Here is a 23142-nt window from a genome sequence, read left to right as displayed (position 1 = left end):
GAGAGGGGAGAGAGAGGGTATGGGGGAGAGAGGGGAGGGGGAGAGAGGGGAGGAGGGGAGAGAGGGGAGGGGGGAGAGAGGAGGGGGGAGAGAGGAGGGGGAGAGGGGGGGAGAGAGGGGGAGAGAGGGGGGAGAGAGGGGGAGAGAGGGGAAGAGGGGGGAGAGGGGGAGAGGGGGGAGAGGGGGAGAGGGGGAGAGGGGGGAAGAGGGGGGAAGAGGGGGGAAGGGGGAGAGGGGGGAAGAGGGGGAAGAGGGAGGGAGAGGGGGGAGATGGGGGAGAGGGGGGGGAGAGGGGGAAGAGGAGGGGGGAGAGAGAGAGCAGAGGGGGGAGAGGAGGGGAGAGAGAGGAGGGGAGAGAGGGGAGGGGGAGAGAGGAGGGGGGAGAGAGGAGGGGGAGAGGGGGGAGAGAGGGGGAGAGAGGGGGGAGAGAGGGGGAGAGAGGGGAAGAGGGGGAGAGGGGGGAGGGGGGAGAGGGGGAGAGGGGGGAAGAGGGGGGGAAGAGGGGGGGAGAGGGGGAAGGGGGAGAGGGGGGAAGAGGGGGAAGAGGGAGGGAGAGGGGGGAGATGGGGGAGATGGGGGAGAGGGGGGGGAGAGGGGGAAGAGGAGGGGGGAGAGAGAGAGCAGAGGGGGGAGAGGAGGGGAGAGAGAGGAGGGGAGAGAGAGGAGGGGGAGAGAGGAGGTGGAGAGAGGAGGGGGAGAGAGGTAAAAGGAAGAGAGGGTAGAGGAAGAGGGAGAGAGGAGAGGTGGTGGGAATGGGGAGAGAGTGGTAGAGTGAGAGAATGTAGAGGTGGGAGATAGGAGGAGAAGAAAGAGAGGGGAAGAAGGGAGCAGAAAAGGGGAGAGGAAGGAGAGGGGGAGGAGAGAGTGAGAATAAGAGGGGTGTGGGCAAGGGACGGGATGGAGTTGGAAATGAGATAGAGGTGAGAGAGGAGAGGAGACAGATGGGGAAATGGGGGAGAGAGAAGGAACAAAAGAGATCGCAATGAAGAGAGAATGAGGGAAGGTGAGTCGGAGAGGGAGAGGAGAGGGGTGAGTGTTATAGAACGGGAGGTAAGTGAGGACAGAGGGGGAGGGGGAAAGGGAAAGAAGAGAGTGGAGGGGGAAGGGGAGGGATGGCAAGGGGTTGAGAGGGAGATGGAGGGTGAGGAGTTTGCAAGGGAAGAGAATAAAGTGGTCAGGGAGTCCCAGAAGGGGAGATGGAAGAGGGGCAAAGAGATGGGAAGGGAACCGAGAGGGAAAGGGGTGGAGGGAGATGGGGAGGACAGGATTGAGGCAGAGGGGAAGAGGTAAATAGGAGAGAGTGAGTGAGCTCTTCCAACCCTGAACGGAACCCCTCCCAAGCCTAACAGCTTCCCCCTCCCTTTCCCTCCATCCCCCACCCTTCCCCAACAAGCAGGCCAGTCCCACCAACACCTCCAGGTGCCATGCACTGTGAACATCACTGTAACATCCTCAAGCCCCCTCCCCTTGACCCCCACTAACGTCCTAAAGCTCTGCCGAATGACACCCCAGCAGGGGCATTGAGGTCTGGTCCCATCGCCGGACGAACAACTTGCCTTCTGAGGGAAGGTCATACATTCCAGAACAGCAACCCAAGAGTTTAACAGGAGTTTAAACAGCCTTACGTTCCTGACTGTGAACCTCGCAGGTGACCTGTCCCCGGGCCGGCACACAGACCAGAGCACAAGGAAGGTATGCCAGCATCTTTATTTTGTCAGGTGGTTTGACTTGTCAGTGAACACTAACAAACTTCTACAGATATCCTGTTGAAAGTGTGCTGACAGGTTGCATCATGGTCTGGTATGGCAACTCCGGAGAGTAGTGGTCTCAGCCCTGTACATCACGGGCACATCCCTTCAACCCATCAGTAGTATCTACAAGAGGAGTTGACTCAAGAAGGCAACGTCCTTCATCAGAGATCCCCACCATCCGGGCCACGCCATTTTCTCACAACTCCCATCGGGCAGGAGGTTCAGAAGACTGAAGTCCCACACCACCAGGTTCAGGAACAGCTACTTCCCTTCAACCATTCGGTTCCTGAACCAACCGGCACACCCCTAATCCCTGCCTCAGTGTGGCAACGCTAAAACCACAGTACATTATAATGAACTTCTGATTTTTATTAATAATGTTCTTTCTGGTTAAAAATAATATTTATGTGTAAAGTATGTTATTTCCTGGCAATGCTGCTTATATGCTGCTCTGTGCCTGTGACGTTGCTCCATGTAAGTTTTTCACTGCGCCTGTGAAAACACAAGTACTTGTGCATCTGACAGTAAACCTTACTTTGACCTTAGAAGATAGTACAGTATGGCACAAGAACAGGCCCTTCAATCCACAATACTGTTCTAAACTAATTAAACTGGTATTTAAACAATTAACTAAATTAATCCCTTCTGCCTGCACAAGTCCATATCCCTTCATTCTCTGCAAATTCATGTATCTAAGAGCCCCTTAAACTCCTATATTATTTGTGCGTCAACTAACACCCTTGGCAGTGCATTCCAGTTTATCAACAAAAAACTTGCCCCACACATCTTCTTTGAACTTACTCCCTCTCAGAAGTGAGTGTAGTTGCTACCACTATGGAGATGTTGTCTGGGAATTACCTGGACCAGATTGACTACACCCGAGGATTTTTAAAGAGGTAGTGCAGGCATTAGTAATGATCTTTCAATAATCACTAGATTTGAGAATGGTTCAGGAATACTAGAAAATTTCAAATTTCACTCCAATCTTTATGAAGGGAGGGAGGCAGAAGAAAGGAAGCCTGATATCAGTGGGAGTACATTATTAAGGATGAAGTTTCAGGGTACTTGAAGGCACATGATAAATAGGCCAAAGTCAGCATGATTTCCCTTAGGAGGAAATCTTGCCTGATAAATCTGTTGGAATTCTTCGAGGAGGTAACAGACAGGATAGACAAAGAAGAGTCAGTGGATGTTGTTTACTTGGATTTTCAGAAGACCTTTGACAAGGTGCCGCACATGAGGCTGCTGAACAAGATGGTATTACAGGAAAGATACTAGCATTGATAGAAGATTGGCTGACTGGCAGGAGCAAAGAACGGGAATAAAGGTGGCCTTTTCTGATTTGCTGCCCATCACTAGAGATGTTCCACAGGTTCACGGCATATACTTATCTAGATGATGGAATTGATGGCTTTGTGGCTAAGTTGGGAGATGATGTGAAGATAGGTGGAGGGGCAGGCTGTGTTGAGGAACAGGGGTCTGTAGAAGGATTTGGACAGATGGGCAATGGGCAAAAGAAAGAATACAGTGCAAGGAAGTGTCTGGTCATGCACTTTGGTAGAAGGAATAAAGGAATAGACTATTTTCTAAATAGAGAGAAAATTCAGAAATTGGAGCTGCAAAGGAACTTGGGAGTCCTAGAGCAGGATTCCTTAAAGGTTCACTTGTAAGTTGAGTCGGTGGTAAGGAAGGCAAATGCAGTGTTAGCATTCATTTCAAAAGGACTAGAATGCAAAAGCAAGGATATAATGCTAAGGCTTTATAAGGCACTGGTCAGACTGCATTTGGAGAAGTGTGAGCAGTTTTGGGGCCTGATTCTGCTCCTATGTCTTAAGGCATCTGGAAAGTGGGTAGTGAGCGGTGGAGAGAAAGAAGGGAGACAAGAGGAAAGGGTGAGTGCCGGAGCATGGGGGAAGAGGAGGAGAGAAAGAGCAAGCAGGTAATTTGAAGAAAGCCCTTAACTCTGAGCGGAGTCATCAGGACGCCATCGTGACAGCATTTTTTTAGCAGGCTTTCTTATTTTCACGAGGCTGAACACTCAACCCAGCATGGATGGAAAGCGTGCAAGGGAGCTGGCTGGATTCGAACTCGGGAGCCTTCGCTCCGAAGTCCGGCACTGATGCCACTACGCCACCAGCCGGCTAGCGGGTAATTTGGTGGAGTTAAATGGGGAGAGGGTGGAAGACAGGGGGAGAAAGAGGGGGAAAGGGAAGGTGGCAGTTTGAAGAAGTTCATAAGGCTTTTAGACACACTCATGAATTGAGGAGAATAGAGGGACATGGATACACGAGAGGAGAGCATTCAGTATATGACATCAAAGTGACAGCACAGCTTTGTGGGTCAAAAGGCCTGCACAGTGCTGTGCTGATCTATGTTTGCTGTCCCTGGATGCTGAGTGCACCCAACCCCTTGCTCCCTCCCTGTTCCCCACCCACCCCCTTGCCCCCTCCCTGTTAACCACCCACCCCCTTGCCCCCTCCCTGTTCCCCACCCAACCCCTTGCCCCCTCCCTGTCCCCCACCCACCCCCTTGCCCCCTCCCTGTTCCCCACCCAACCCCTTGCCCTCTCCCTGTTCCCCACCCACCTGGAACTTCATCTGCTGCGCACGGTTGGGATCAGTGCTGAGCACGTGCTGGTAGTGGCGCACCGAGTGTCGACGGTCCTTCTGTTCTGCGCGGACGTAACGCAGCAGGGCCTGGAGCACGTGGCTAGGCTGGAGGAGAGAGACAGACTGTCAGACTGAGAGAGGAGATACGGCGGGGAGGGACGGTAGGTTGAAGTGAGTGAGCGAAGAGCAGAGAACGGAAGGAAGGGAAGGAGGAGAGTGGGAGAGGAGATGGGGAGAAGGGGGAGAGGGGGAGGTGGAATGAGGGGAGAGGAGGAGGGAGAGGGGAAGGGGAGAGGAGGGAGAGGGGAGAAGGGGTTAGAGGGACGGAGAGGGAAAGGGAGGAGATGGGGAGAGGGGGAGAGGGGAAGGGGAGAGGAGGGAGATAGGGAAAGGGGAGAGGGGAGAGAAGGGGAAGGGGGTGAGGAGAGATCGGGAGATGGGGAAAGGGGGAGGGGAGGGGGATGGGGAAGAGGTGGGAGAGGTGAGAGTGGGGGAGAGGTGGGAGGGGTGGAGTGAGGGTCAGGGGAGGAAAAAAAGCGGAGAGTAAAGGGCTGGGCTGAGATGGGGTGAGGGTGAAGGGACTGGAGGTTGTGCACAGAAGTGTATGAATGAGTGCTTTATTGGTGGGAGGGGTGAGGGCAATGGGATTGAGGGTATGAGGAGTTACGGAGGATGGAGAGGGAGTGTGGAATAGAGTGTAGAGGCGTGAAGCCTCACCTGTAGATGGTGGGACTGTGGTGGTTGGTGGATATCTGTCAAGATGGAGGGAGAGGAGAGTGTGAGACTTAGTGTGAATGTAGGGGTGAGGAGAGTTGGGGAAAGGGATGTGTGGGAAGCACTGGGAAGTAGGAGGGGGCATATCCGATCTGAGGAGGCGGATCTGAATCGCAGTTATGGTTGGGGGAGGGAGGGGGTGAGGGGGCTGTAACTGACCTGTGGGGGCGGGTCTGGAGCATGACTGGGGGTGAAGGATGAGCGGGTGAGAGTTGAGGGGTGCGGGTTGAGGGGTTGAGCAGGGTGAGGGGGGCTGTATCTGACCTGTGGGGAGCGCGTCTGCAGTGTGATTGGGGGTGAAGGGTGAGGGGTGCAGGTTGAGGGGTTGAGCAGGTTTGGGGGTGGGCTGTATCTGACCTGCCCGGTGGGGGGGCAGGTCTGCAGCGCAGTTATGGTTGGGTGGCGGGAGGGGGGAGGGGGAGGTAACTGACCTAGGGGAGCGCGTCGGCAGTGTGATTGGGGATGAAGGGTGAGGGGTTGAGGGGGTTGAGCAGGTTTGGGGGGGCCTGTATCTGACCTGCCCGGGGTGGGGGGGGGGCAGGTCTACAGCACGGTGATGGTTGGGTGGCGGGAGGGGGGAGGGAGATGTGTCTGACCTGCGGGGGGGGTGCGGGTCTGCAGCGTGGTTACGGGTGGGTTGAGGGGGAGGTAGCTGACCTGCGGGGGGCGGGTCTGCAGCGTGGTTACGGGTGGGTGGAGGGAGGGGTGAGGGGGAGGTAGCTGACCTGCGGGGGGCGGGTCTGCAGCGTGGTTACGGGTGGGTGGAGGGAAGGGTGAAGGGGAGGTAGCTGACCTGCGGGGTGCGGGTCTGCAGCATGGTTACGGGTGGGTGGAGGGAGGGGTGAGGGGGAGGTAGCTGACCTGCGGGGGGGGGGGCGGGTCTGCAGAGTGGTTACGAGTGGGTGGCGGGAGGGGTGAAGGGGAGGTAGCTGACCTGCGGGGGGCGAGTGTGCAGCGTGGTTACGGGTGGGTGGAGGGAGGGGTGAAGGGGAGGTAGCTGACCTGCGGGGGGCGAGTCTGCAGCGCAGTGAGGTAGTTCTCCAGCGCCATGCGGCGGTCGTCGTTGAGCAGTGCCAACACCCGCGAGAGGTGAGTCTCCGTCAGCCTCTGCCGCTCGTTTGCTACCTGCTCCTCCAGGGTGCCCAGGATCTGCTGGAAATGCTGGGGGTGGGGACACATCGTCAAGGGTGGGGAACAGAGTACAGACGGACACATAGCCGTTACACCACCCACAGACACACACAACCTACCAACATCTTTTACAAACCCACTAACTCTCATGTTTACCTTGACTGCACCTCTTCCCACTCTGTCAATTGTGAAAATGCTACTCCCTATCTCAGTTCCTCCAACTCCACTGCATCTGTTCCCAGGATAAGGCTTTCTATTTCGGAACACCTGAAAGGTCCTCCTTCCTCGACCATCGATGCTGCTCTCACCCACATCTCCTCCATTTCCCTGATATCCACGCTCACCCTACCTTCCTGCCCCCATAACAGTGACAGGGTTCCCCTTGTCCTCACCCGTCACCTCACAAGCCTCCGAATCCAGCACATCATTCTGCCTTCTCCAAAGGGATCCTACCACTGAACACATCTTTATCTCCACCCTCCACTCTCCATAGGGATCGCACTCTCTGTGGTTCCCTCGTCCATTCATCACTCCCCACTGATCTCCCTCCTGGCACGTACCTCTTCAAGCAGCCAAAGAGCTCCACCTGCCTCTACACCTCCGTTCAAGGTCCCAAACAGTCCTTCCAGGTGAGGCGACACTTCTCCTGTCAGGGTCATCTACTCCAGGGGTCCCCAACCTTTCTTGCACCGCGGACCGGTTTGACAATATTCTTGCAGACCAGCCAACCGGGGAGGGGGGAGGTGTTCAAGTAGGGTGAAACTCACCTCAACATGTCTTTTACAGTTAGCGTTGCCAACTTTCTCACTCCGAAATAAGGGTCAAAAGTAGCAGTCAAATACGGGACACTTGGGTTTACCCTGAGAAAACTACCATGACCATGAAGCCTTGCGCGGGCAGCTGTGTGCGCATGTGCGACATGCGCATGCACATATGTGCCGATTTTTCCCCGCAAATCGGTTTTGGCTTAATCTTCCCAACTACACTGTACATACATTATTTCCACTTTATATAGGCTGTGTATTTATCATATCATTCCTGCTTTTACTATATGTTAGTGTTATTTTAGGGTTTATGTGTTATTTCGTATGATTTGGTAGGTTATTTTTTGGGTCTGGGAACACTCAAAAATTTTTCCCATATAAATTAATGGTAATTGCTTCTTCACTTCACGCCATTTCGGCACGAAAGGTTTCATAGGAACGCTCTACCTTAGCGGGGGAAATACGGGATAAGGGCGGTCCCGTATGGGACAAACCAAGTTAGCCCAATATACGGGATGTCCCGGCAAATACAGGACAGTTGGCAACCCTATGTTCAAGTTCAACAGGGCGTGACAGGGAATGAGGAAAGATGCAGCTGACTCATGTCGTTTTCTCACGGCCCAGTAGCACCTGCTTTGCGGGCCCGGTGGTTGGGGACGGCTGATCTACTCTATGGCTCCCGGTATGACCTCCTCTACCTCCGTGAGATTCAACTTTGCTATTTCCGTTACAAAAGGCACGATTCCCAGTGGCTACCCATTTCAATTTGCTGTCCCATTCGCATTCGCGTTCCAAAACCTCTACTGTCACAATGAGGCCAGCTCAAATTCCATCTGGAAAACCTACAACCTGAGATATGAAAATCGATTTCTCTAACTTGTAGTCACTGCCCTCTGTCCACCCCTCCCTCTTTTTCCATTCCCCATTCTGGTTACCCACTCACCTCTTGTCTTTTCCTCACCTGCGCAGCACCTCCCTCTAGTTCCCCTTCTCCCTCCCTATCACCTGTCAACTTGTACTCCACTCTCTCTCCACCTCCTTATTCTAGTTTCTGCCCCCTTCCTTTCCTGTCCTGATGAAGGGTCTCAGCCCAAACATCAACTGTTTATTCACCTCAACAGTTATTGCCTGACCTGCTGAGTTCCTCCAGCATTTTGTAAATGGTTCCCTAGTATGATAAGATGGACTCTTGACCTCACAATCTACATCACTATGACCTCACACCTTATTCTTTACCTGCACTGCACTTTCTCGGTAGCTGTTACACTTTATTCTGCTTTCTGTTATTGTCTTACCTTGTCCTACCTCAATGCACTGTGTAATGATCTGATACGTACAAACAGTATGCAAAACAAACTTCTCACTCTATCTTGGTACATGTGACAATAATAAACCAATTCCAATTACACACACACACACACACACACACACACACACACACTGACCCTCACTGGGGAACGGATCACTCACACAGTTACAGACACACGCACTCACCTTGTTCAGTGCCATCCGGTCAGTGTTGGGAGCATTCTTCGCCCGTCGGTCCGCTGCTGCCCACTCCCTCATCACCTGCGGGACAGGATGCACACATCCCATCAGCCATGGCACCTTCACCTCACCCCCACTTCCCCCCACCGCTCACTGTCCACTCCCCACACATCTACCTGTCCCTTCCCACGGGGAGACCACAGGAGCCTGGGGTGGTTCAACGAGCAGTGCAGGTGAAGGAGAGAGGGTATTGAAGTATTTGGAATCAGAAAGCGAGGAGCTTGGACAGAGTAGATTTGGCCGTGACATGAGCAGAATTAGGCCATTTGGCCCATTGAGTCTGCTCCTCTATTCCATCAGGGCTGATTTATTATTCCTCCCAACCTCGTTCTCCTGCCTTCTCCCTATAACCTTTGAAACTCTTACTAATCAAGAACCCAGCAACCTATGCTTTAAATAAACCCTGTGGACCTGGCCTCCACAGTTGTTTGTGGCAATGAATTCCACAGATTCGCCACCCTCCGGCTAAAGTGACGCCCTACTATTCCGAGGCCGTGCTCTCTTGTCCTAGACCCCGCTTCTATAACCATATAACAATTACAGCACGGAACCAGGCCATCTCGGCCCTTCTAGTCCGTGCCGAACTCTTACTCTCACCTAGTCCCACCAACCTGCACTCAGCCCATAACCCTCCATTCCTTTCCTGTCCATATAGCTATCCAATATAACTTTAAACGACAACATCGAACCTGCCTCAACCACTTCTGCTGGAAGCTCGTTCCACACAGCTACCACTCTCTGAGTAAAGAAGTTCCCCCTCATGTTACCCCTAAACTTTTGCCCTTTAACTCTCAACTCATGTCCTCTTGTTTGAATCTCCCCCACTCTCAATGGAAAAAGCCTATCCACGTCAACTCTGTCTATCCCCCTCATAATTTTAAATACCTCTATCAAGTCGCCCCTCAACCTTCTACGTTCCAAAGAATAAAGACCCAACTTCTATAGGAAACATCCTCTCCAAGCCCACTCTATCTGGAGTTTCCAATATTCAATAGCTTTCAATGAGATCCCTTCTCACTCTTCTGAACTCCAGCTAGTACACGTCCACAGTCAGAAAACATCCTCACTCGTTAACTCCTTAATCCCCACGATCATTCTCGTGAACCTCCTCTGGACCCTCTCCAAAGCCAGCACATCCTGTTCACAATACTCCAAATGTGAGTCGAATTAACACCTTATAAAGCCTCATTAGTACATCCTTGTTCTTGTATCTGTTTTTAACGTAGACATTTATTATTTAGTTAGGGTTTAGCCATTTACAAGATGTGGTGGGACTTGCTGGTGAGTGAGGGTGTCAGTGAATAGGTATGATGCTGAGGTTGCGAGGGTTAAGAGCTTCAGGTTTCTAGGACAGAACATCACGAATTGCCTGTGCTGCTCCAACCTTGACCAAGAAAGCTCACCAACGCGTCTACTTCCACAGGAGGCAAAGGAATCTGGCATGTTTTCGTGACTCTCATCAGTATTTACAGATGTACCATACGGCTGCATTACGGCTTGCTTCAGCAACTGCCCTGCCCGTGACCATAAAAAACTGCAGAGAGTTGTGGACACAGGTCATCAACACAGGAGCCAGCCTCCCCTCCATGTCCCTGCTCCCGTCCCCGTCCCCACCGCCCCCTGGTGTGCTCACTTCATTGATACGGTTCATGCGCCGCTCCTCCAGGTCCATCTTGGCGCGGAGGAAGTGGGCGTGCTCGTTCTCGTCCCCCGGGCTCTCAAAGTACACGTCCACCCCATCGGTGGGGGCAAGGGTGGGGGGCACTGCGGAGGGCAGAGGGAACAGTTGGGTTTGAGTTACCACAGAGCGCGTGCGTATATACACACACACACACACACACACACAACGTGCTGTTAAAATATATGGAAGTCAAGTTATTCCCAAATCTGATACAATTATTTGTTCTAAATTCAAGTTCAAAGTAAATGGATTATCAACGTACATATGTCACCAAATAACCCCCTGAGATTCATAGCAGAATGAAGTACGTTGAATCAATGAAAATCTACAGACAAATGCAACACACACAAAATGCTGGTGATACGAAGTATGGCTGCTCGACACTGATTAGATATGTAAGATTAATACAATTACGTGGAGCTTGGGTTATCTGTTCCATTGACTACGGTGTTTGGATAATTGGTACCCACAACTTTTTTCTTTACTGAAGCTTATCTCAAACTAAAAATAAAAGTCCAAAATGGGATGAAGCAATGTAATGTGTGATCTGCAATAAAACTGAAAACATTTCTTAAAAAGTTAGGAGTGAGGGAGTGAAGGAATGAATAAAGGGCAGTCTCAGTGCTTATCAGGAGATAACTTGATATTCTCAGTGAATCACCAATAACGTGGTGTGCAGTTGAGTCCATCAATGCTGCATTTATGAAACATTTTCATTTGCTATGAGAGGTGCGAATGGATCTTCTAAATTTAGAGAGATTGTCTATAGAGCTGAGTGACATGCTGTAAATATATCAAGGTCAAATAGGAAGAGAATGTTCGAATGTTCCATAATGGATGGAAGCAGACTTAGACTCTCATGCACACACACTGCAATATGACCGGTGTCACCAGTGGTGACCCTCTCTGGGACATATATCACACACACACACACCCTCACTGCAGGAGCGGATATTTTTTTTTCCTTTTTTCACAAAACTACAAGAGTTTATTTACAAAGAAAGTACACAAAGTACAAGCATTAAGTATTTACAAGAAATGAATAAATTCAAATTAAAATATGATTATTACTGTCTATAAAACAATCATTTTCTGTTGTGGGGCCACAGCTCCCAGAAATCCCCCACTATACCCATTGTGATGGCACGTTTCCTCTGCAAGGACAGCCAGGCATGAGCTTATTCTCAGAAGAGGGGCAGGCCCTTGACTTTCCGCGCCTAAACCCGTTAATGGCCATCTTGGCCAGGTCCAGGAGCAAGCCCACCAGTAGATCCTCCTCGTGACACGCCCCCTCCGTACTGGGTGCCCGTATATAAGAAGCCTGGGGCTGTGACCTCTCACACTCTATATAAACATGGTACCCTGACTCCTTCTGGCCACAGAGTGGACAGGTGGATGGAGTGTCAGAGAACCTGCTTAAAAATCTGTTGCATGGTACTGCCCTTATCAACAGGGTCCCCTATATACAGGAGAAGGACCTCAGCACAGAGAGATTTCCACCGGGGACCTCCTCCGCCGCTGGATAGTGAAGCAGAACGCCAAGGTGAGTCTGGTCGGCAGACGAAGGCAAGGAAGTGGAAGACGTGCAGGGACAGCCCGTACAAGAAATGCTTTGGAGCGTCACGGAAGGGCACGGTGTACGCCCCTGTGAGACGGCTCACATTATGTGGGACCCTCCCCTGGGTCTGATGAGCAATTCCGGCTAATCGGGTGTTGGTGCAACGGGAACCCCTCCACTTCCTGAAGCCCTCTCGACACCCACCACGACAGGATTGTGACCAGACCCCTCACAACTAGAGCACCACCCCCCGCCGGCGCAGGGACCCTGTCCGGCCGGGACTAGGCCCTATACCCGCAACAGCTCTCAATAAAACCGAGGCAGTACCCTTGAAGTGGCACAAGCTGATGCTTGCCACTGGAAGCCACATGCCCTCCTGCGGGCAATGTCCCTGGCAGAGGAAGTGCATCGCCAGCGCTAATTAAAGGCCAGTCAATGCAGTATTATCTGCAGATGACACAACATTGGCCTTATCTCAAATAATAATGAGGCAGCTACAGAGAAGACGTCATCACCCTGACACAGCGGTGTCAAGATAACAACCTCACCCTCAATGTCGCAAAAAAAAACAAAGGAGCTGGTTGTGGACTACAGGAGAATGGAGACAGGCTAACACCTATTGACATCAATGGATCTGGGGTTGAGAGGGTAAACAGCTTTAAATTCCTCCGCATACACATCACTGAGGACCTCACTTGGTCTGTACGTACCGGCTGTGTGGTGAAAAAAGCACAACAGCACCTCTTTCACTTCAGGTGTTTGAAGAAGTTCAGCATGAGTCCCCAAATCCCAAGGACTTTCTACAGGGGCACAATTGAGAGCATCCTGTCTGGCTGCATCACTGCCTGGTATGGGAACTGTACCTCCCTCAATGCAGGCATTCTGCAGAGAGTGGTGCGGATGGCCCAGCACATCTGTAGATGTGAACTTCCTACTGTTCAGGACATTTACAGTGACCGGTGCATAAAAAGGATCATTGGGGACCAAAGTCACCCCAACTACAAACTGTACCAGCTGCTACCATCTGGGAAACAATACCGCAGCATTAAAGTCAGGACCAACAGGATCCAGGCCAACTCCTCCCACCAGGCCATCACACTGATTAATTCACGCTGACACAATTGTATTGCTATGCTATATTGACTGTCACTGTACATACTATTTATTACAAATTACTATAATTTGCACATTGCACATTCAGACTGAGACATAACATAGAAACGTAGAAAACCTACAACATAATACAGGTCCTACGGCCCACAAAGCTGTGCCACACATGTCCTTACCTTAGAATTTACCTAGGGTTACCCATTTCCCTCTCAGTTTCTAAGCTCCATATACCTATCCAGAAGTCTCTTAAACGACCCTATTGTATCTGCCACCACCACTGTCGCTGGCAGTCCATTCCACGCATTCACCACTCTCTGCGTAAAAAATTAACCCCTGACATCTCCTCTGTACCTACTTCCAAGCACCTTAAAACTGTGCCCTCTCATTTTAGACATTTCAGCCCTGGTTAAAAAGCCTCTGACTATCCACACGATCAATGCCTTTCATCATATACACCTCTATCAGGTCCCCTCTCATCCTCCGTCGCTCCAAGGAGAAAAGGCTGAGTTCACTCAACCTATTCTCAAAAGGCATGCCCTCCAAACCAGGTAACATCCTTGTAAATCTCCTCTGCACCCTTTCTATGGTTTCCACAGCCTTCCTGTAGTGAGGTGATCAGAACTGAGCACAGTACTCCAAGTGGGGTCTAAGCAGGGTCCTATATAGCTGCAACATTACCTCTCGGCTCCCAAACTCAATCCCATGATGGATGCAGGTCAATGCACCATAAGCCGCCTTAACCACAGAGTCAACCTGCGCAGCAGCTTTGAGTGTCCTATGGACTCGGACCCCAAGATCCCTCTGATCCTCCACACTGTCGAGAGTCTTACCATTAATACTATATTCAGCCATCCTACTTGACCTACCAAAATGAACCACCTCACACTTATCTGGGTTGAACTCCATCTGCTATTTTTCAGCCCAGTTTTGCATCCTATCAATCTCCCACAGTAACCTCTGACAGCCCTCCACATTATCCCCAACAACTCCAACCTTTATGTCTAGAGCAAATTTACTAACCCAACCCTCCACTTCCTTATCCATGTCATTAATAAAAATCACGAAGAGTAGGGGTCCCAGAACAGATCCCTGAGGCACACCACTGGTCACCAGCCTCCATGCAAATTATGACCCATCTACAACCACTCTTTGCCTTCTGTGGGCAAGCCAGTTCTGGATCCACAAAGCAACGTCCCCTTGGATCCCATGCCTCCTTACTTTCTCAATAAGCCTTGCATTGAGGTACCTTATCAAATGCCTTGCTGAAATGCATCTACACTACATCTACTGCCCTACCTTCATCAACGTGGTTAATCACATCCTCAAAAAATTCAATCAGGTTTGTAAAGCACGACCTGCCTTTGACAAAGCCATGCTGACTATCTCTAATCATATTATATGTCTCCAAATGTTCATACATCCTGCCTCTCAGGATCTTTTCCATCAACTTGCCAAATACTGAAGTAAGAGTCACTGGTCTATAATTTCCTGGACTATCTCTACTCCCTTTCTTGAATAAGGGAACAACATCCGCAACCCTTCAATCTTCCAGAACCTCTCCCATCCCCATTGATGATGCAAAGATCATTGCCAGAGGCTCAGCAATCTCCACTCTCGCCTCCCACAGTAGCCTGGGGTACATCTCGTCCGGTCCTGGTGACTTATCCAACTTGATGCTTTCCAAAAGCTCCAGCACATCCTCTTTCTTAATACTTACATGCTCTAGCTTTTCAGTCCACTGCAAGTCATCATTACAATCGCCACGATCCTTTTCCGTAGTGAATACTGAAGCAAAGTATTCATTAAGTACCTCTGCTCTCTCCTCCGGTTCCATACACACTTTTCCACTGTCACGCTTGAGTGGTCCTATTCTCTCATGCCTTATGTAAATTTTTTTTCTCCTCGTGTATGTGAAGGATGTAAGAAATAAAGTAAATTTAATTCAATGACCAACCACCCTCGCAATCAGAAGGCAGGACCGCAACGGAGACCCAATGCTCCTTATTGCCTTATTAGAAGTCCATCAGCCTCTTCTTGGTCCTGGAGACAAAAGCAGAGGGCAGGACTAAAGTAATCAGCCCGTACCATATCATGGAGGTGACCAGCTGATTTATTACTAACGCCCTATGCCAGTATGAGATTGCACGGAGGATGCCTGGCCAGCGTCCCAGCTGGGCAGAGATTTTTGTCTCCAGTTCGCTGGCCAGGCTCCCTCCACCAAGCTCAGGTTGATGCTGAGATACAGGTGCCTGGTGCCCCATGCAAAGGGGCTCAATCTCTACGGCAGTGAGTCCACCTGCCACTGACCCACCAGGACGCCAGCTCACTTTTCCCACACAGCCGAGAAGATCTGCTGGCAGTTTCATATCCTCTGCAGGTCAACAGGGTCAGTGACCATGAGGAGGACGTCATCAGCGTAAGCCGAAAGGATGACCTCCATGTCTGGCTCGCGTAGGATCGAAGACGTCAACCTTTTATGGAGAAGGTAGTGGAATGGCTCCATGCTAACAATATACAACTGCCCTGACATGGGTTTCACACACACTGACCCTGACTGGGGGAGGAGACACACACACACACACACACACACACAGACCCTGACTGGGGGAGAGGTCACATACATTCTCATTTATTCTTATTCTCATTTTTTTTTCTTCTCTCTCTCAGAGAGGGTGGAGAGGGAGGAAGAAGGAGAGGAGGAAGGCAAAGAGGGACAAGCAGAAATGGGGGAGAGAGGGATGGGCAGGGGTGGGTGGGTGAAGGGAGAGAAGGGGAGGGGGAGAGAGGATGAGAGGCGGAGGGGAGAAAAGGAGAGGTTGAGGGGGAGAGAGGTGGGAGGAAGAGGGGTGGGGGTGGGGGAGAGAAAAGGGGAGTGGAAGAGAAAGGGGAGAGGGAGAGGGCTTGATATTGGGTGGTTTTCTACCCTCAATAGGGCAGAGTTTGAGGGAGGTACCGCTGGGACAGAGGCCACTCACCTCGGACATCCTCTGAAACACCCTCGGTGGTAGTGGTAGTAACTGTCAGGGTCTCAGTGACAGACTCGTCGTAGAAATCGTTCCCCACCAGCCCAGTGTCACTGTAATCGTTCCACATCCTCTCGTCGCCATCCCCAAACTCTTCCCGTGACCGGATCAGCTTCACCCTGTCGGGCTCTGGCTCAAGGGGAGAGTCCACCTTTCCAGTGCTGGGTGGAGACGGTCAAACACATACATATACATACACACACAGAGACACACACTGGTAATCCCCACTGTCCATCCCACAGTGTTCCCTCCTCACCTCCTCCCACAGTGCTCCCTCCTCACCGTCCCTCTCACGGAACTCCCTCCTCACTGTCCCTCTCACGGAGCCCGCTCCTCACCACCCCTCCCACAGCTCTCCCTCCTCACCACCCCTCCCACAGCTCTCCCTCCTCACCGTCCCTCCCACAGCGCTCCCTCAGTGCTCCCTTCTCACCGCCCCTCCCACAGCTCTTCCTCCTCACTGTCCCCTCCCACGGCGCTCCCTCCTCACTGTCCCCTCCCATAGTGCTCCCTCCTCACCCCCCTCCCACAGCGCTCCCTCCTCACCATCCCTTCCACAGTGCTCTCCCCTTGCCGCCCCTCCCACGGCGCTCCCTCCTCACTGTCCCCTCCCATAGTGCTCCCTCCTCACCCCCCCCCCACAGCGCTCCCTCCTCACCATCCCTTCCACGGTGCTCTCCCCTTGCCGCCCCTCCCACGGCGCTCCCTCCTCCTTGGCCTTTGCACAGTGCTTCATCTTCACTGCCCCTCCCATGCTGCTCCTCCCACAGTGTCCCCTCCTTGCTGGTCCTCGCAGAACGGTCCCTCCTCACCAGCCCTCCTATGGCACTCTCTCTCTCCTCACTGGCCCTCCCTACCTGTCCTGGGAGTCTTCTCCCTCTTCCTGCAGGTCCTCCTCCTCCAGCCTGCGTCCCTGGAATCGGGAGGGGCAGCACACGTACTCCACCCCGCGGAACCTGTCCCGCCCGCAGGGCAGCAGCATGCCATAGCTGTGGAGGTCCAATGTCTCTGCCGTACATGCCTGTCGAGGGGCGAGGGGGCAAGAAGAGTATTATAAGCCATTCGGCCCCTTTCTCCTGCATGCTATACAATAAAGTGAGCCTCTCTCCCCCTTCCTCCATCTCTCTCTGTCTTTCCTTCACTTTCATCATGTCTCACTCTTCCCCCCCATGTCCCTCTCCTCATCCCTCTTTCATTTTTTTTTCTGTCTCTCTCTTTCACTTACTCAGTCCCTCTGTTCTTTTGCCTTTTGCCTCTCACCCTCGTCATTTCCCATCCTAATGTTCTTGCCTTCAAACCCGCTGGGAAGACAGCTCCAAACGCTATCCCATCCCAGTCGGACTAGACAGTACAGCATAAGAACAGGGCTTTGGCCTACGGTGTGCATCCTAAACACAAATTAAATTAAACTGAATCCCTTCTGCCTGTACAATGTCTATATCTCTGCACATTCTAAGTCTCTTAAACGCCTCTACCATATCTGCCTCCATCACTGGCCCTGGCAGCAGATTCCAGGCATCTTCCTCTGTTAAAAAAAACTTACCCCCAACATCTCCTTTGAACTTTCCCCCCTCTCACCTTAAATGCATGCGTACAAGTATTTGATATTTCTATACTATGTAAAAAAATTCTGACTGTCTACTTATAACTTTATAAACCTATGTCAGGTCTCCCCTCAATCTCCACCGCTCCAGAGAAGCCTTTCATTATACCTTATGTCCTATTACCCAGGAGCATCCTTCTGCACCCTCTCCAAAGCTACCACAATCTTCCTGTGAAGGGTAACCAGAACTGCAGGCTTATTCTGAGACCATCTGGGATTCAGCAAGTTTAGCAAGAACCCACAAAACAACCTCCTTCTTCCAAACCTCAGGGGTGCCAGCTAAAACTCCAGAATAACTGCTAAGGATGCAACCCCTCATGCTAGGCAGGGGGAGAGACAGGAGGGGCAGGGAGGGAGAGGGGGAGTGGGGGAGTGTGACAGGGAGAGAATGGGAGTGGGAGAGAGTGTGCGAGTGGGAGAGAGTGTGGGAGTGGGAGACAGAGGGAGAGGGAGAAAATTAACAGAGAGAGAGAGGGGGGAAGACAGGAGGGAGAGAGAGAAAATGACAGAGAGGAAGAGAAAGAGAGGAGGGAAAGAGGAGGAGAGAGAGAGGAGGAGGGAGAAAAGACGGAGAGCAAGGCAGAGAGAGAGACAGACAAAGAGGGAGGAAGACAGAGTGTGTCTGAAGCAGGGGCAATCTAGAGGAACACACTATTAATCCTCTTTCGATTGTGCAAAAGTCCAAATAGCTTTAGTCCCATCTTCGATTTCTCACTCCCTTTAAACCCACCAGCACCCCATTTCCCACTCGCTTTAAACCCACTAGCACCCCATTTCCTATTCCCTTTAAACCCACCAGCACCCCATTTCCCATTCCCTTTAAACCCACCAGGACCCCATTTCCCACTCACTTTAAACCCACCAGCACCCCATTTCCCATTCCCTTTAAACCCACCAGCACCCCATTTCCCATTCCCTTTAAACCCACCAGGACCCCATTTCCCACTCTCTTTAAACCCACCAGCACCCCATTTCCCATTCCCTTTAAACCCACCAGGACCCCATTTCCCACTCACTTTAAACCCACCAGCACCCCATTTCCCATTCCCTTTAAACCCACCAGCACCCCATTTCCCATTCCCTTTAAACCCACCAGGACCCCATTTCCCACTCTCTTTAAACCCACCAGCACCCCATTTCCCATTCCCTTTAAACCCACCAGGACCCCATTTCCCATTCACTTTAAACCCACCAGGATGCTTGTATTTGTGTACTGACCTCCTTCGCGACACTGTGCCAGTAGAAGTGACTGTCACACAGATCCATCCGTTCCTGATGCAGGAACTTACAGCGGTCAGGAACCAGGAGTGCCTCGCTGACAAACTCCCCAACTGCAGAGGGAGGGAAAGGCAGGAATGAGGAATTAAGGAGAGGAGAGAGGGAGAGAGTGAGAAGGAGAGGTTGGTAAAGAAACAACAGGAAGGATGCAGACAGTGAGGAAGGAGAAAGAGGGGGTTGGAGAAAGTAAGGAGGGAGAGAGTGGGATGGAGGGAGTGAGTGAGGAGGGGGAGAGTGGGATGAACGGAGTTACGAGGGAGAGAGAGAGGGAAATGGAAAAAATGAAGCGGGAGAGAAGAGGATGGAGGGAGAGAGATTATTAGATGCAAAATACAATTTCACAGTTGTTCACCCTTTAGGATCACAGAGCGGATTTCTCTGACATACTGACCCGCACCAGGAGACGGGGTATCCCACTCCACACACACTGACCCTCACAGGGGGACGAGGTTATCCCACTTGATACTGACCCTGACTGGGGGACGGGATACCCCGCTCCACACACACTGACACTCACTGGGAGATGGGGTTACCACTGAACACTGACCCTTACTGGGGGATGTGGTACCCCACTCCACACACACTAAACGTCACTGGAGGATGGGGTTACCCCACTGAATACTGACCCTTACGGGGGGGACGGGCGTACCCCACTTCACAAGCACTCACTCAGAGATGTGGGCACCCCACCCCCACACACTGACTGTGGACGGGTCACATACACACACACACACACACACACACGACCATACCCAGACAGCGGAACGGTACGACAATGTGGACATGTCCACTACACTTCCTCTTCCCCCTCTTGCACCAATTCTCAATCTTCGTCGGCTGGTTCGATTCTATCACACCACTGATCTGCAAATCCGGGTAAACCTGCAAAGTACATCCGAGGGAACAAATGTCAGACATAGAATGAAGCTCCCTCCACACCGTCCCATCACACACTCCTGGAGTCAGACACAGAGTGAAGCTCCCTCCACACCGTCCCATCACACACTCCCCAGGGTCAGACACAGACTAAAGCTCCCTCTACACTGTCCCATCACATACTCCCGGGGTCAAACACAGACTGAAGCGCCCTCCACACCATCCAATCACACACTCCCGGGGTCAGACACAGAGTGAAGCTCCCTCCACACTGTCCCATCACACACTCCCGGGGTCAGACATGGTGTGAAGCTCCCTCCACACCGTCCCATCACACACTCCCGGGGTCAGACACAGAGTGAAGCTCCCTCCACACTGTCCCATCACACACTCCCGGGGTCAGACATGGTGTGAAGCTCCCTCTACACTGTCCCATCACACACTCCCGGGGTCAGACACAGAGTGAAGCTCCCCCCACACTGTCCCATCACACTCTCCTGGGATCGGACACAGAGTGAAGCTCCCTCCCCATCACCTCATCACACACCTTAGAGCAGTAGTTCAGAATTTCGTCCTTCGTTCCCAGGCAGCTCTGAGCTCCTGTGGGATCTGCCTCCCATTTCCCGGTTTTGATGTCCATGAACATGTTGAGCTTTCCGCAGAACATCGCAATCTGGGGCTCCGCGAGCTGGAGCCTGGAGCCTCCATGGGGTCCCGCTGCCTGTGGGAGCAGAGACTGGAGTTATAACCCTGCACTCTGGGCAGGACCGAGGAACTCGCTGTGAACCCGCAGCCCTGTCCTAGTCTGTTAACTCTCCTCCCCTCCTGCCTTCTGAGCGCCCCTGCTCCAACCCCGGCATCGATGGAGGAGGTACGATGTGCGGCAGATGTGCAGAGCCAGTGTGGTATTTCGTGCCGGTGCACACATCTGGAACACGGACACATGTAAACATCAGGGGTGGCCTGTGGGACAGATGTGCAGAGCTGGAGTTTTGCTGAACAGCTGTCATGCCTTAGGAAACAGATAGCAAGCACAGCTGGAGGTCTGTGGGAGCTGTTTAATACTGAGAACTTGAGTTGTGATGTTCTCAGAAGTGAGTCCACTGGTTGTGGAATCAGTTCAGTGTCGAGGTGAGTGAAGTTATCTTGACTGGTTCAGGAGCCTGATGGTTGAAGGCTAATAGCTGCTTCTGAACCTGGTGGTGTGGGACCCAAGGCTCCTGTACCTCCCCCCTGACAGCAGGTGTGAGAAAAGAGCATTGCCTGGATGATGGGGTCCTGGATGATGGGTGCCGCTTTCTTGTGGCAGTGTTCCATGTACATTTGCTCAATGCTGACCCCGCTCGTTACAAAGATGTTTTCACCCACAGAACTGCTGCTCACTGGATTTTTTTTCTGTTTGTTTTGGTTTTCTTTCACACCTGTAAACTCTAGAGACTGTTGTGCATAAAAATGGCAGGAGATCATCAGTTTCTCAGATACTCAAACCGCCCTGTCTGGCACCAACAACCATTCTGTGGTCACAGTCACTTAGATCATATTTCTTTCCCGTTCTGACGTCTGGTCTGAACAACAAGTGAACCTCTTGACCATGTCTGCATGCTTTTATGCATTGAGTTGCTGCCACATGATTGGCTGATTGTATATTTGCATTAATGAGCAGGTGTACAGGTATACCTAATAAAGTGGTCACTGAGTGTACATTTGCAGGTATGCACGGTGAGGGTGTTCTGTAGGTGTAGATGATTTATTCTGTCCAACAGAAGACAAGCACATCTGGGGTGTTCCCAGTGTATACATTTGTAGTATTATGGGCCAGGCTCGATGCACAGCTGGTGCTATAGGACCAGATACACAGCACTCCGCACTCCCTCTCTTGTCTACACACACCTACTCAGGGCAATGGTTTAACTAAACCACTAACCTCTGCCATGTCAGATGCTTCCCATACTGTATATCTCTGGGGGAGGGTGGCTGTGTTGCCCACCCCCACCACGACCAAGCGTGCCACACATCACATCAACAGGAACGAGAGGGTCCATCCCACAGGGCTTAATCCTGGGCAGGCTAGGACCAAAAGGCTGCATGGCCAAAGGGGGTTACAGAAGGCTGTAGGAGAGGGAGGGGATCACAGAAACAGAGAGGAGTCTGGGGCCAGAGGGAGTCACATAAACGGAGAGGGGCATAGGGGGTTGCAGATAATCAGGACTCCTCTCCCTCTGGAGAGCACGGGGTTAACCTGTGCTTCTGGCAGACATCAGGCCTGAGGGAGCCCCGGCAAGCCTCAGCACAGCCCAGGCAAACGGGAGACGCCCTGCACTCCCACACAGGCTCAGCCTAAAGCCAGCCAGTATCCTGCCGTCCCTCTACCTCCCTCACCAATCCACCTAATCTACCAGTGGCCTCTCCCCAGACTCCTCACCCACCCCCAGCTCTGAGCAATTTTCACTGTATTGTTTGCAGTGGGCAGACCCGGATTTGATCCCCACAACCGCGCGTGTGTGTATATAGTTTCTACGTTCTTCCTGTGACCCCATGGGTTTCTCCCTAGGAGCTCCAGTTTCCACCCACAGCCCAAAACCATACCAGTTTGTAGGTTAATTGGTCATTGTAAATTGTCCTGTGATTAAGCTAAGGTTCAAGTGGTCAGCAATACTCGATGGGTCGGAAGAGCCCATGCTGCATTTTAAAACAAATAAATCTGAGGAAGTTGACGGCAGTGTGAGGGGAATGAAATGGGGATTGGTCTGAGTGGGTGATTGGTGGTCAACATAGACTTGATGGGCCAAAGGGCCTGTTTCTGTGTGTGAGTTGAAACCACAAGGTTTTATATATTGAGGATTTTATACAAGGAGGATGAGAGGTGACCTGACAGAGGCATATAGATGATGAAAGGCATTGATCGTGTGGATAGGCAAAGGCTTTTTCCCAGGACTAACACGAGGGGGCATAGTTGGAAGTAGATACAATGGGGATGTCAGAGGTAAGTTTTTCACACAGAGTGTGGTGGGAATGCACTGCCAGCGAAGGTGGTTGAGGTGGATACAATAGGTTCTTTTAAGGGACTCTTAGATAGGTACATGGAACTTAGAAAAATAGAGGGAAATTCTAGGCAGCTTCTAGAATAGGTTACATGGTCGACACAATATTGTGGGCCAAAGGGCCTGTAATGTGCTGTAGATGTCTATGTTTTTACGTTTCTATGTCCTTCAGAAATAGAAGCGAGAGGTCATCCCCCCACCCACCACCATTCCTGTTCCCCCATTCATCTTCCAGCCTTCCAGCTCAAAGCTCAAAGTAAAATTTATTCTCAGAGTACATACATGTCACCACATACAACCCTGAGGTCCTTTTTCTGAGGGCACACTTAGCAAATCTATAGAACAGTAACTGTAAACAGGATCAATGAACAGCAAACTGGGCAAATGCAAAGATA

The 23142-nt window shown here is 51.6% G+C and overlaps 1 protein-coding gene across 2 annotated transcripts in view; it reads right to left on the bottom strand.

Moving 5' to 3' along the window:
• aplp1 (amyloid beta (A4) precursor-like protein 1) overlaps positions 1–23142 on the bottom strand; it is a 49696-nt gene that overhangs the window by 10410 nt on the left and 16144 nt on the right. For both annotated transcript variants that reach the window (XM_063038926.1, XM_063038925.1), the window contains exons 2-10: positions 20254–20427; positions 19583–19712; positions 18771–18883; positions 16807–16970; positions 15902–16110; positions 10211–10341; positions 8524–8598; positions 6137–6295; positions 4337–4465 (exon numbers count right to left, since the gene is read on the bottom strand). In XM_063038926.1, the coding sequence (XP_062894996.1) occupies positions 4337–4465; positions 6137–6295; positions 8524–8598; positions 10211–10341; positions 15902–16110; positions 16807–16970; positions 18771–18883; positions 19583–19712; positions 20254–20427 (1284 nt within the window). The remainder of the gene's footprint in view (positions 1–4336; positions 4466–6136; positions 6296–8523; positions 8599–10210; positions 10342–15901; positions 16111–16806; positions 16971–18770; positions 18884–19582; positions 19713–20253; positions 20428–23142) is intronic.

Source organism: Mobula hypostoma, assembly GCF_963921235.1.
Source record: "Mobula hypostoma chromosome 8 unlocalized genomic scaffold, sMobHyp1.1 SUPER_8_unloc_1, whole genome shotgun sequence".
Lineage (NCBI taxonomy): Eukaryota > Metazoa > Chordata > Chondrichthyes > Myliobatiformes > Myliobatidae > Mobula > Mobula hypostoma.
The sequence above is the reverse complement of the archived record's forward strand: the minus strand, read 5'-3'. Positions and strand labels throughout refer to the sequence as shown.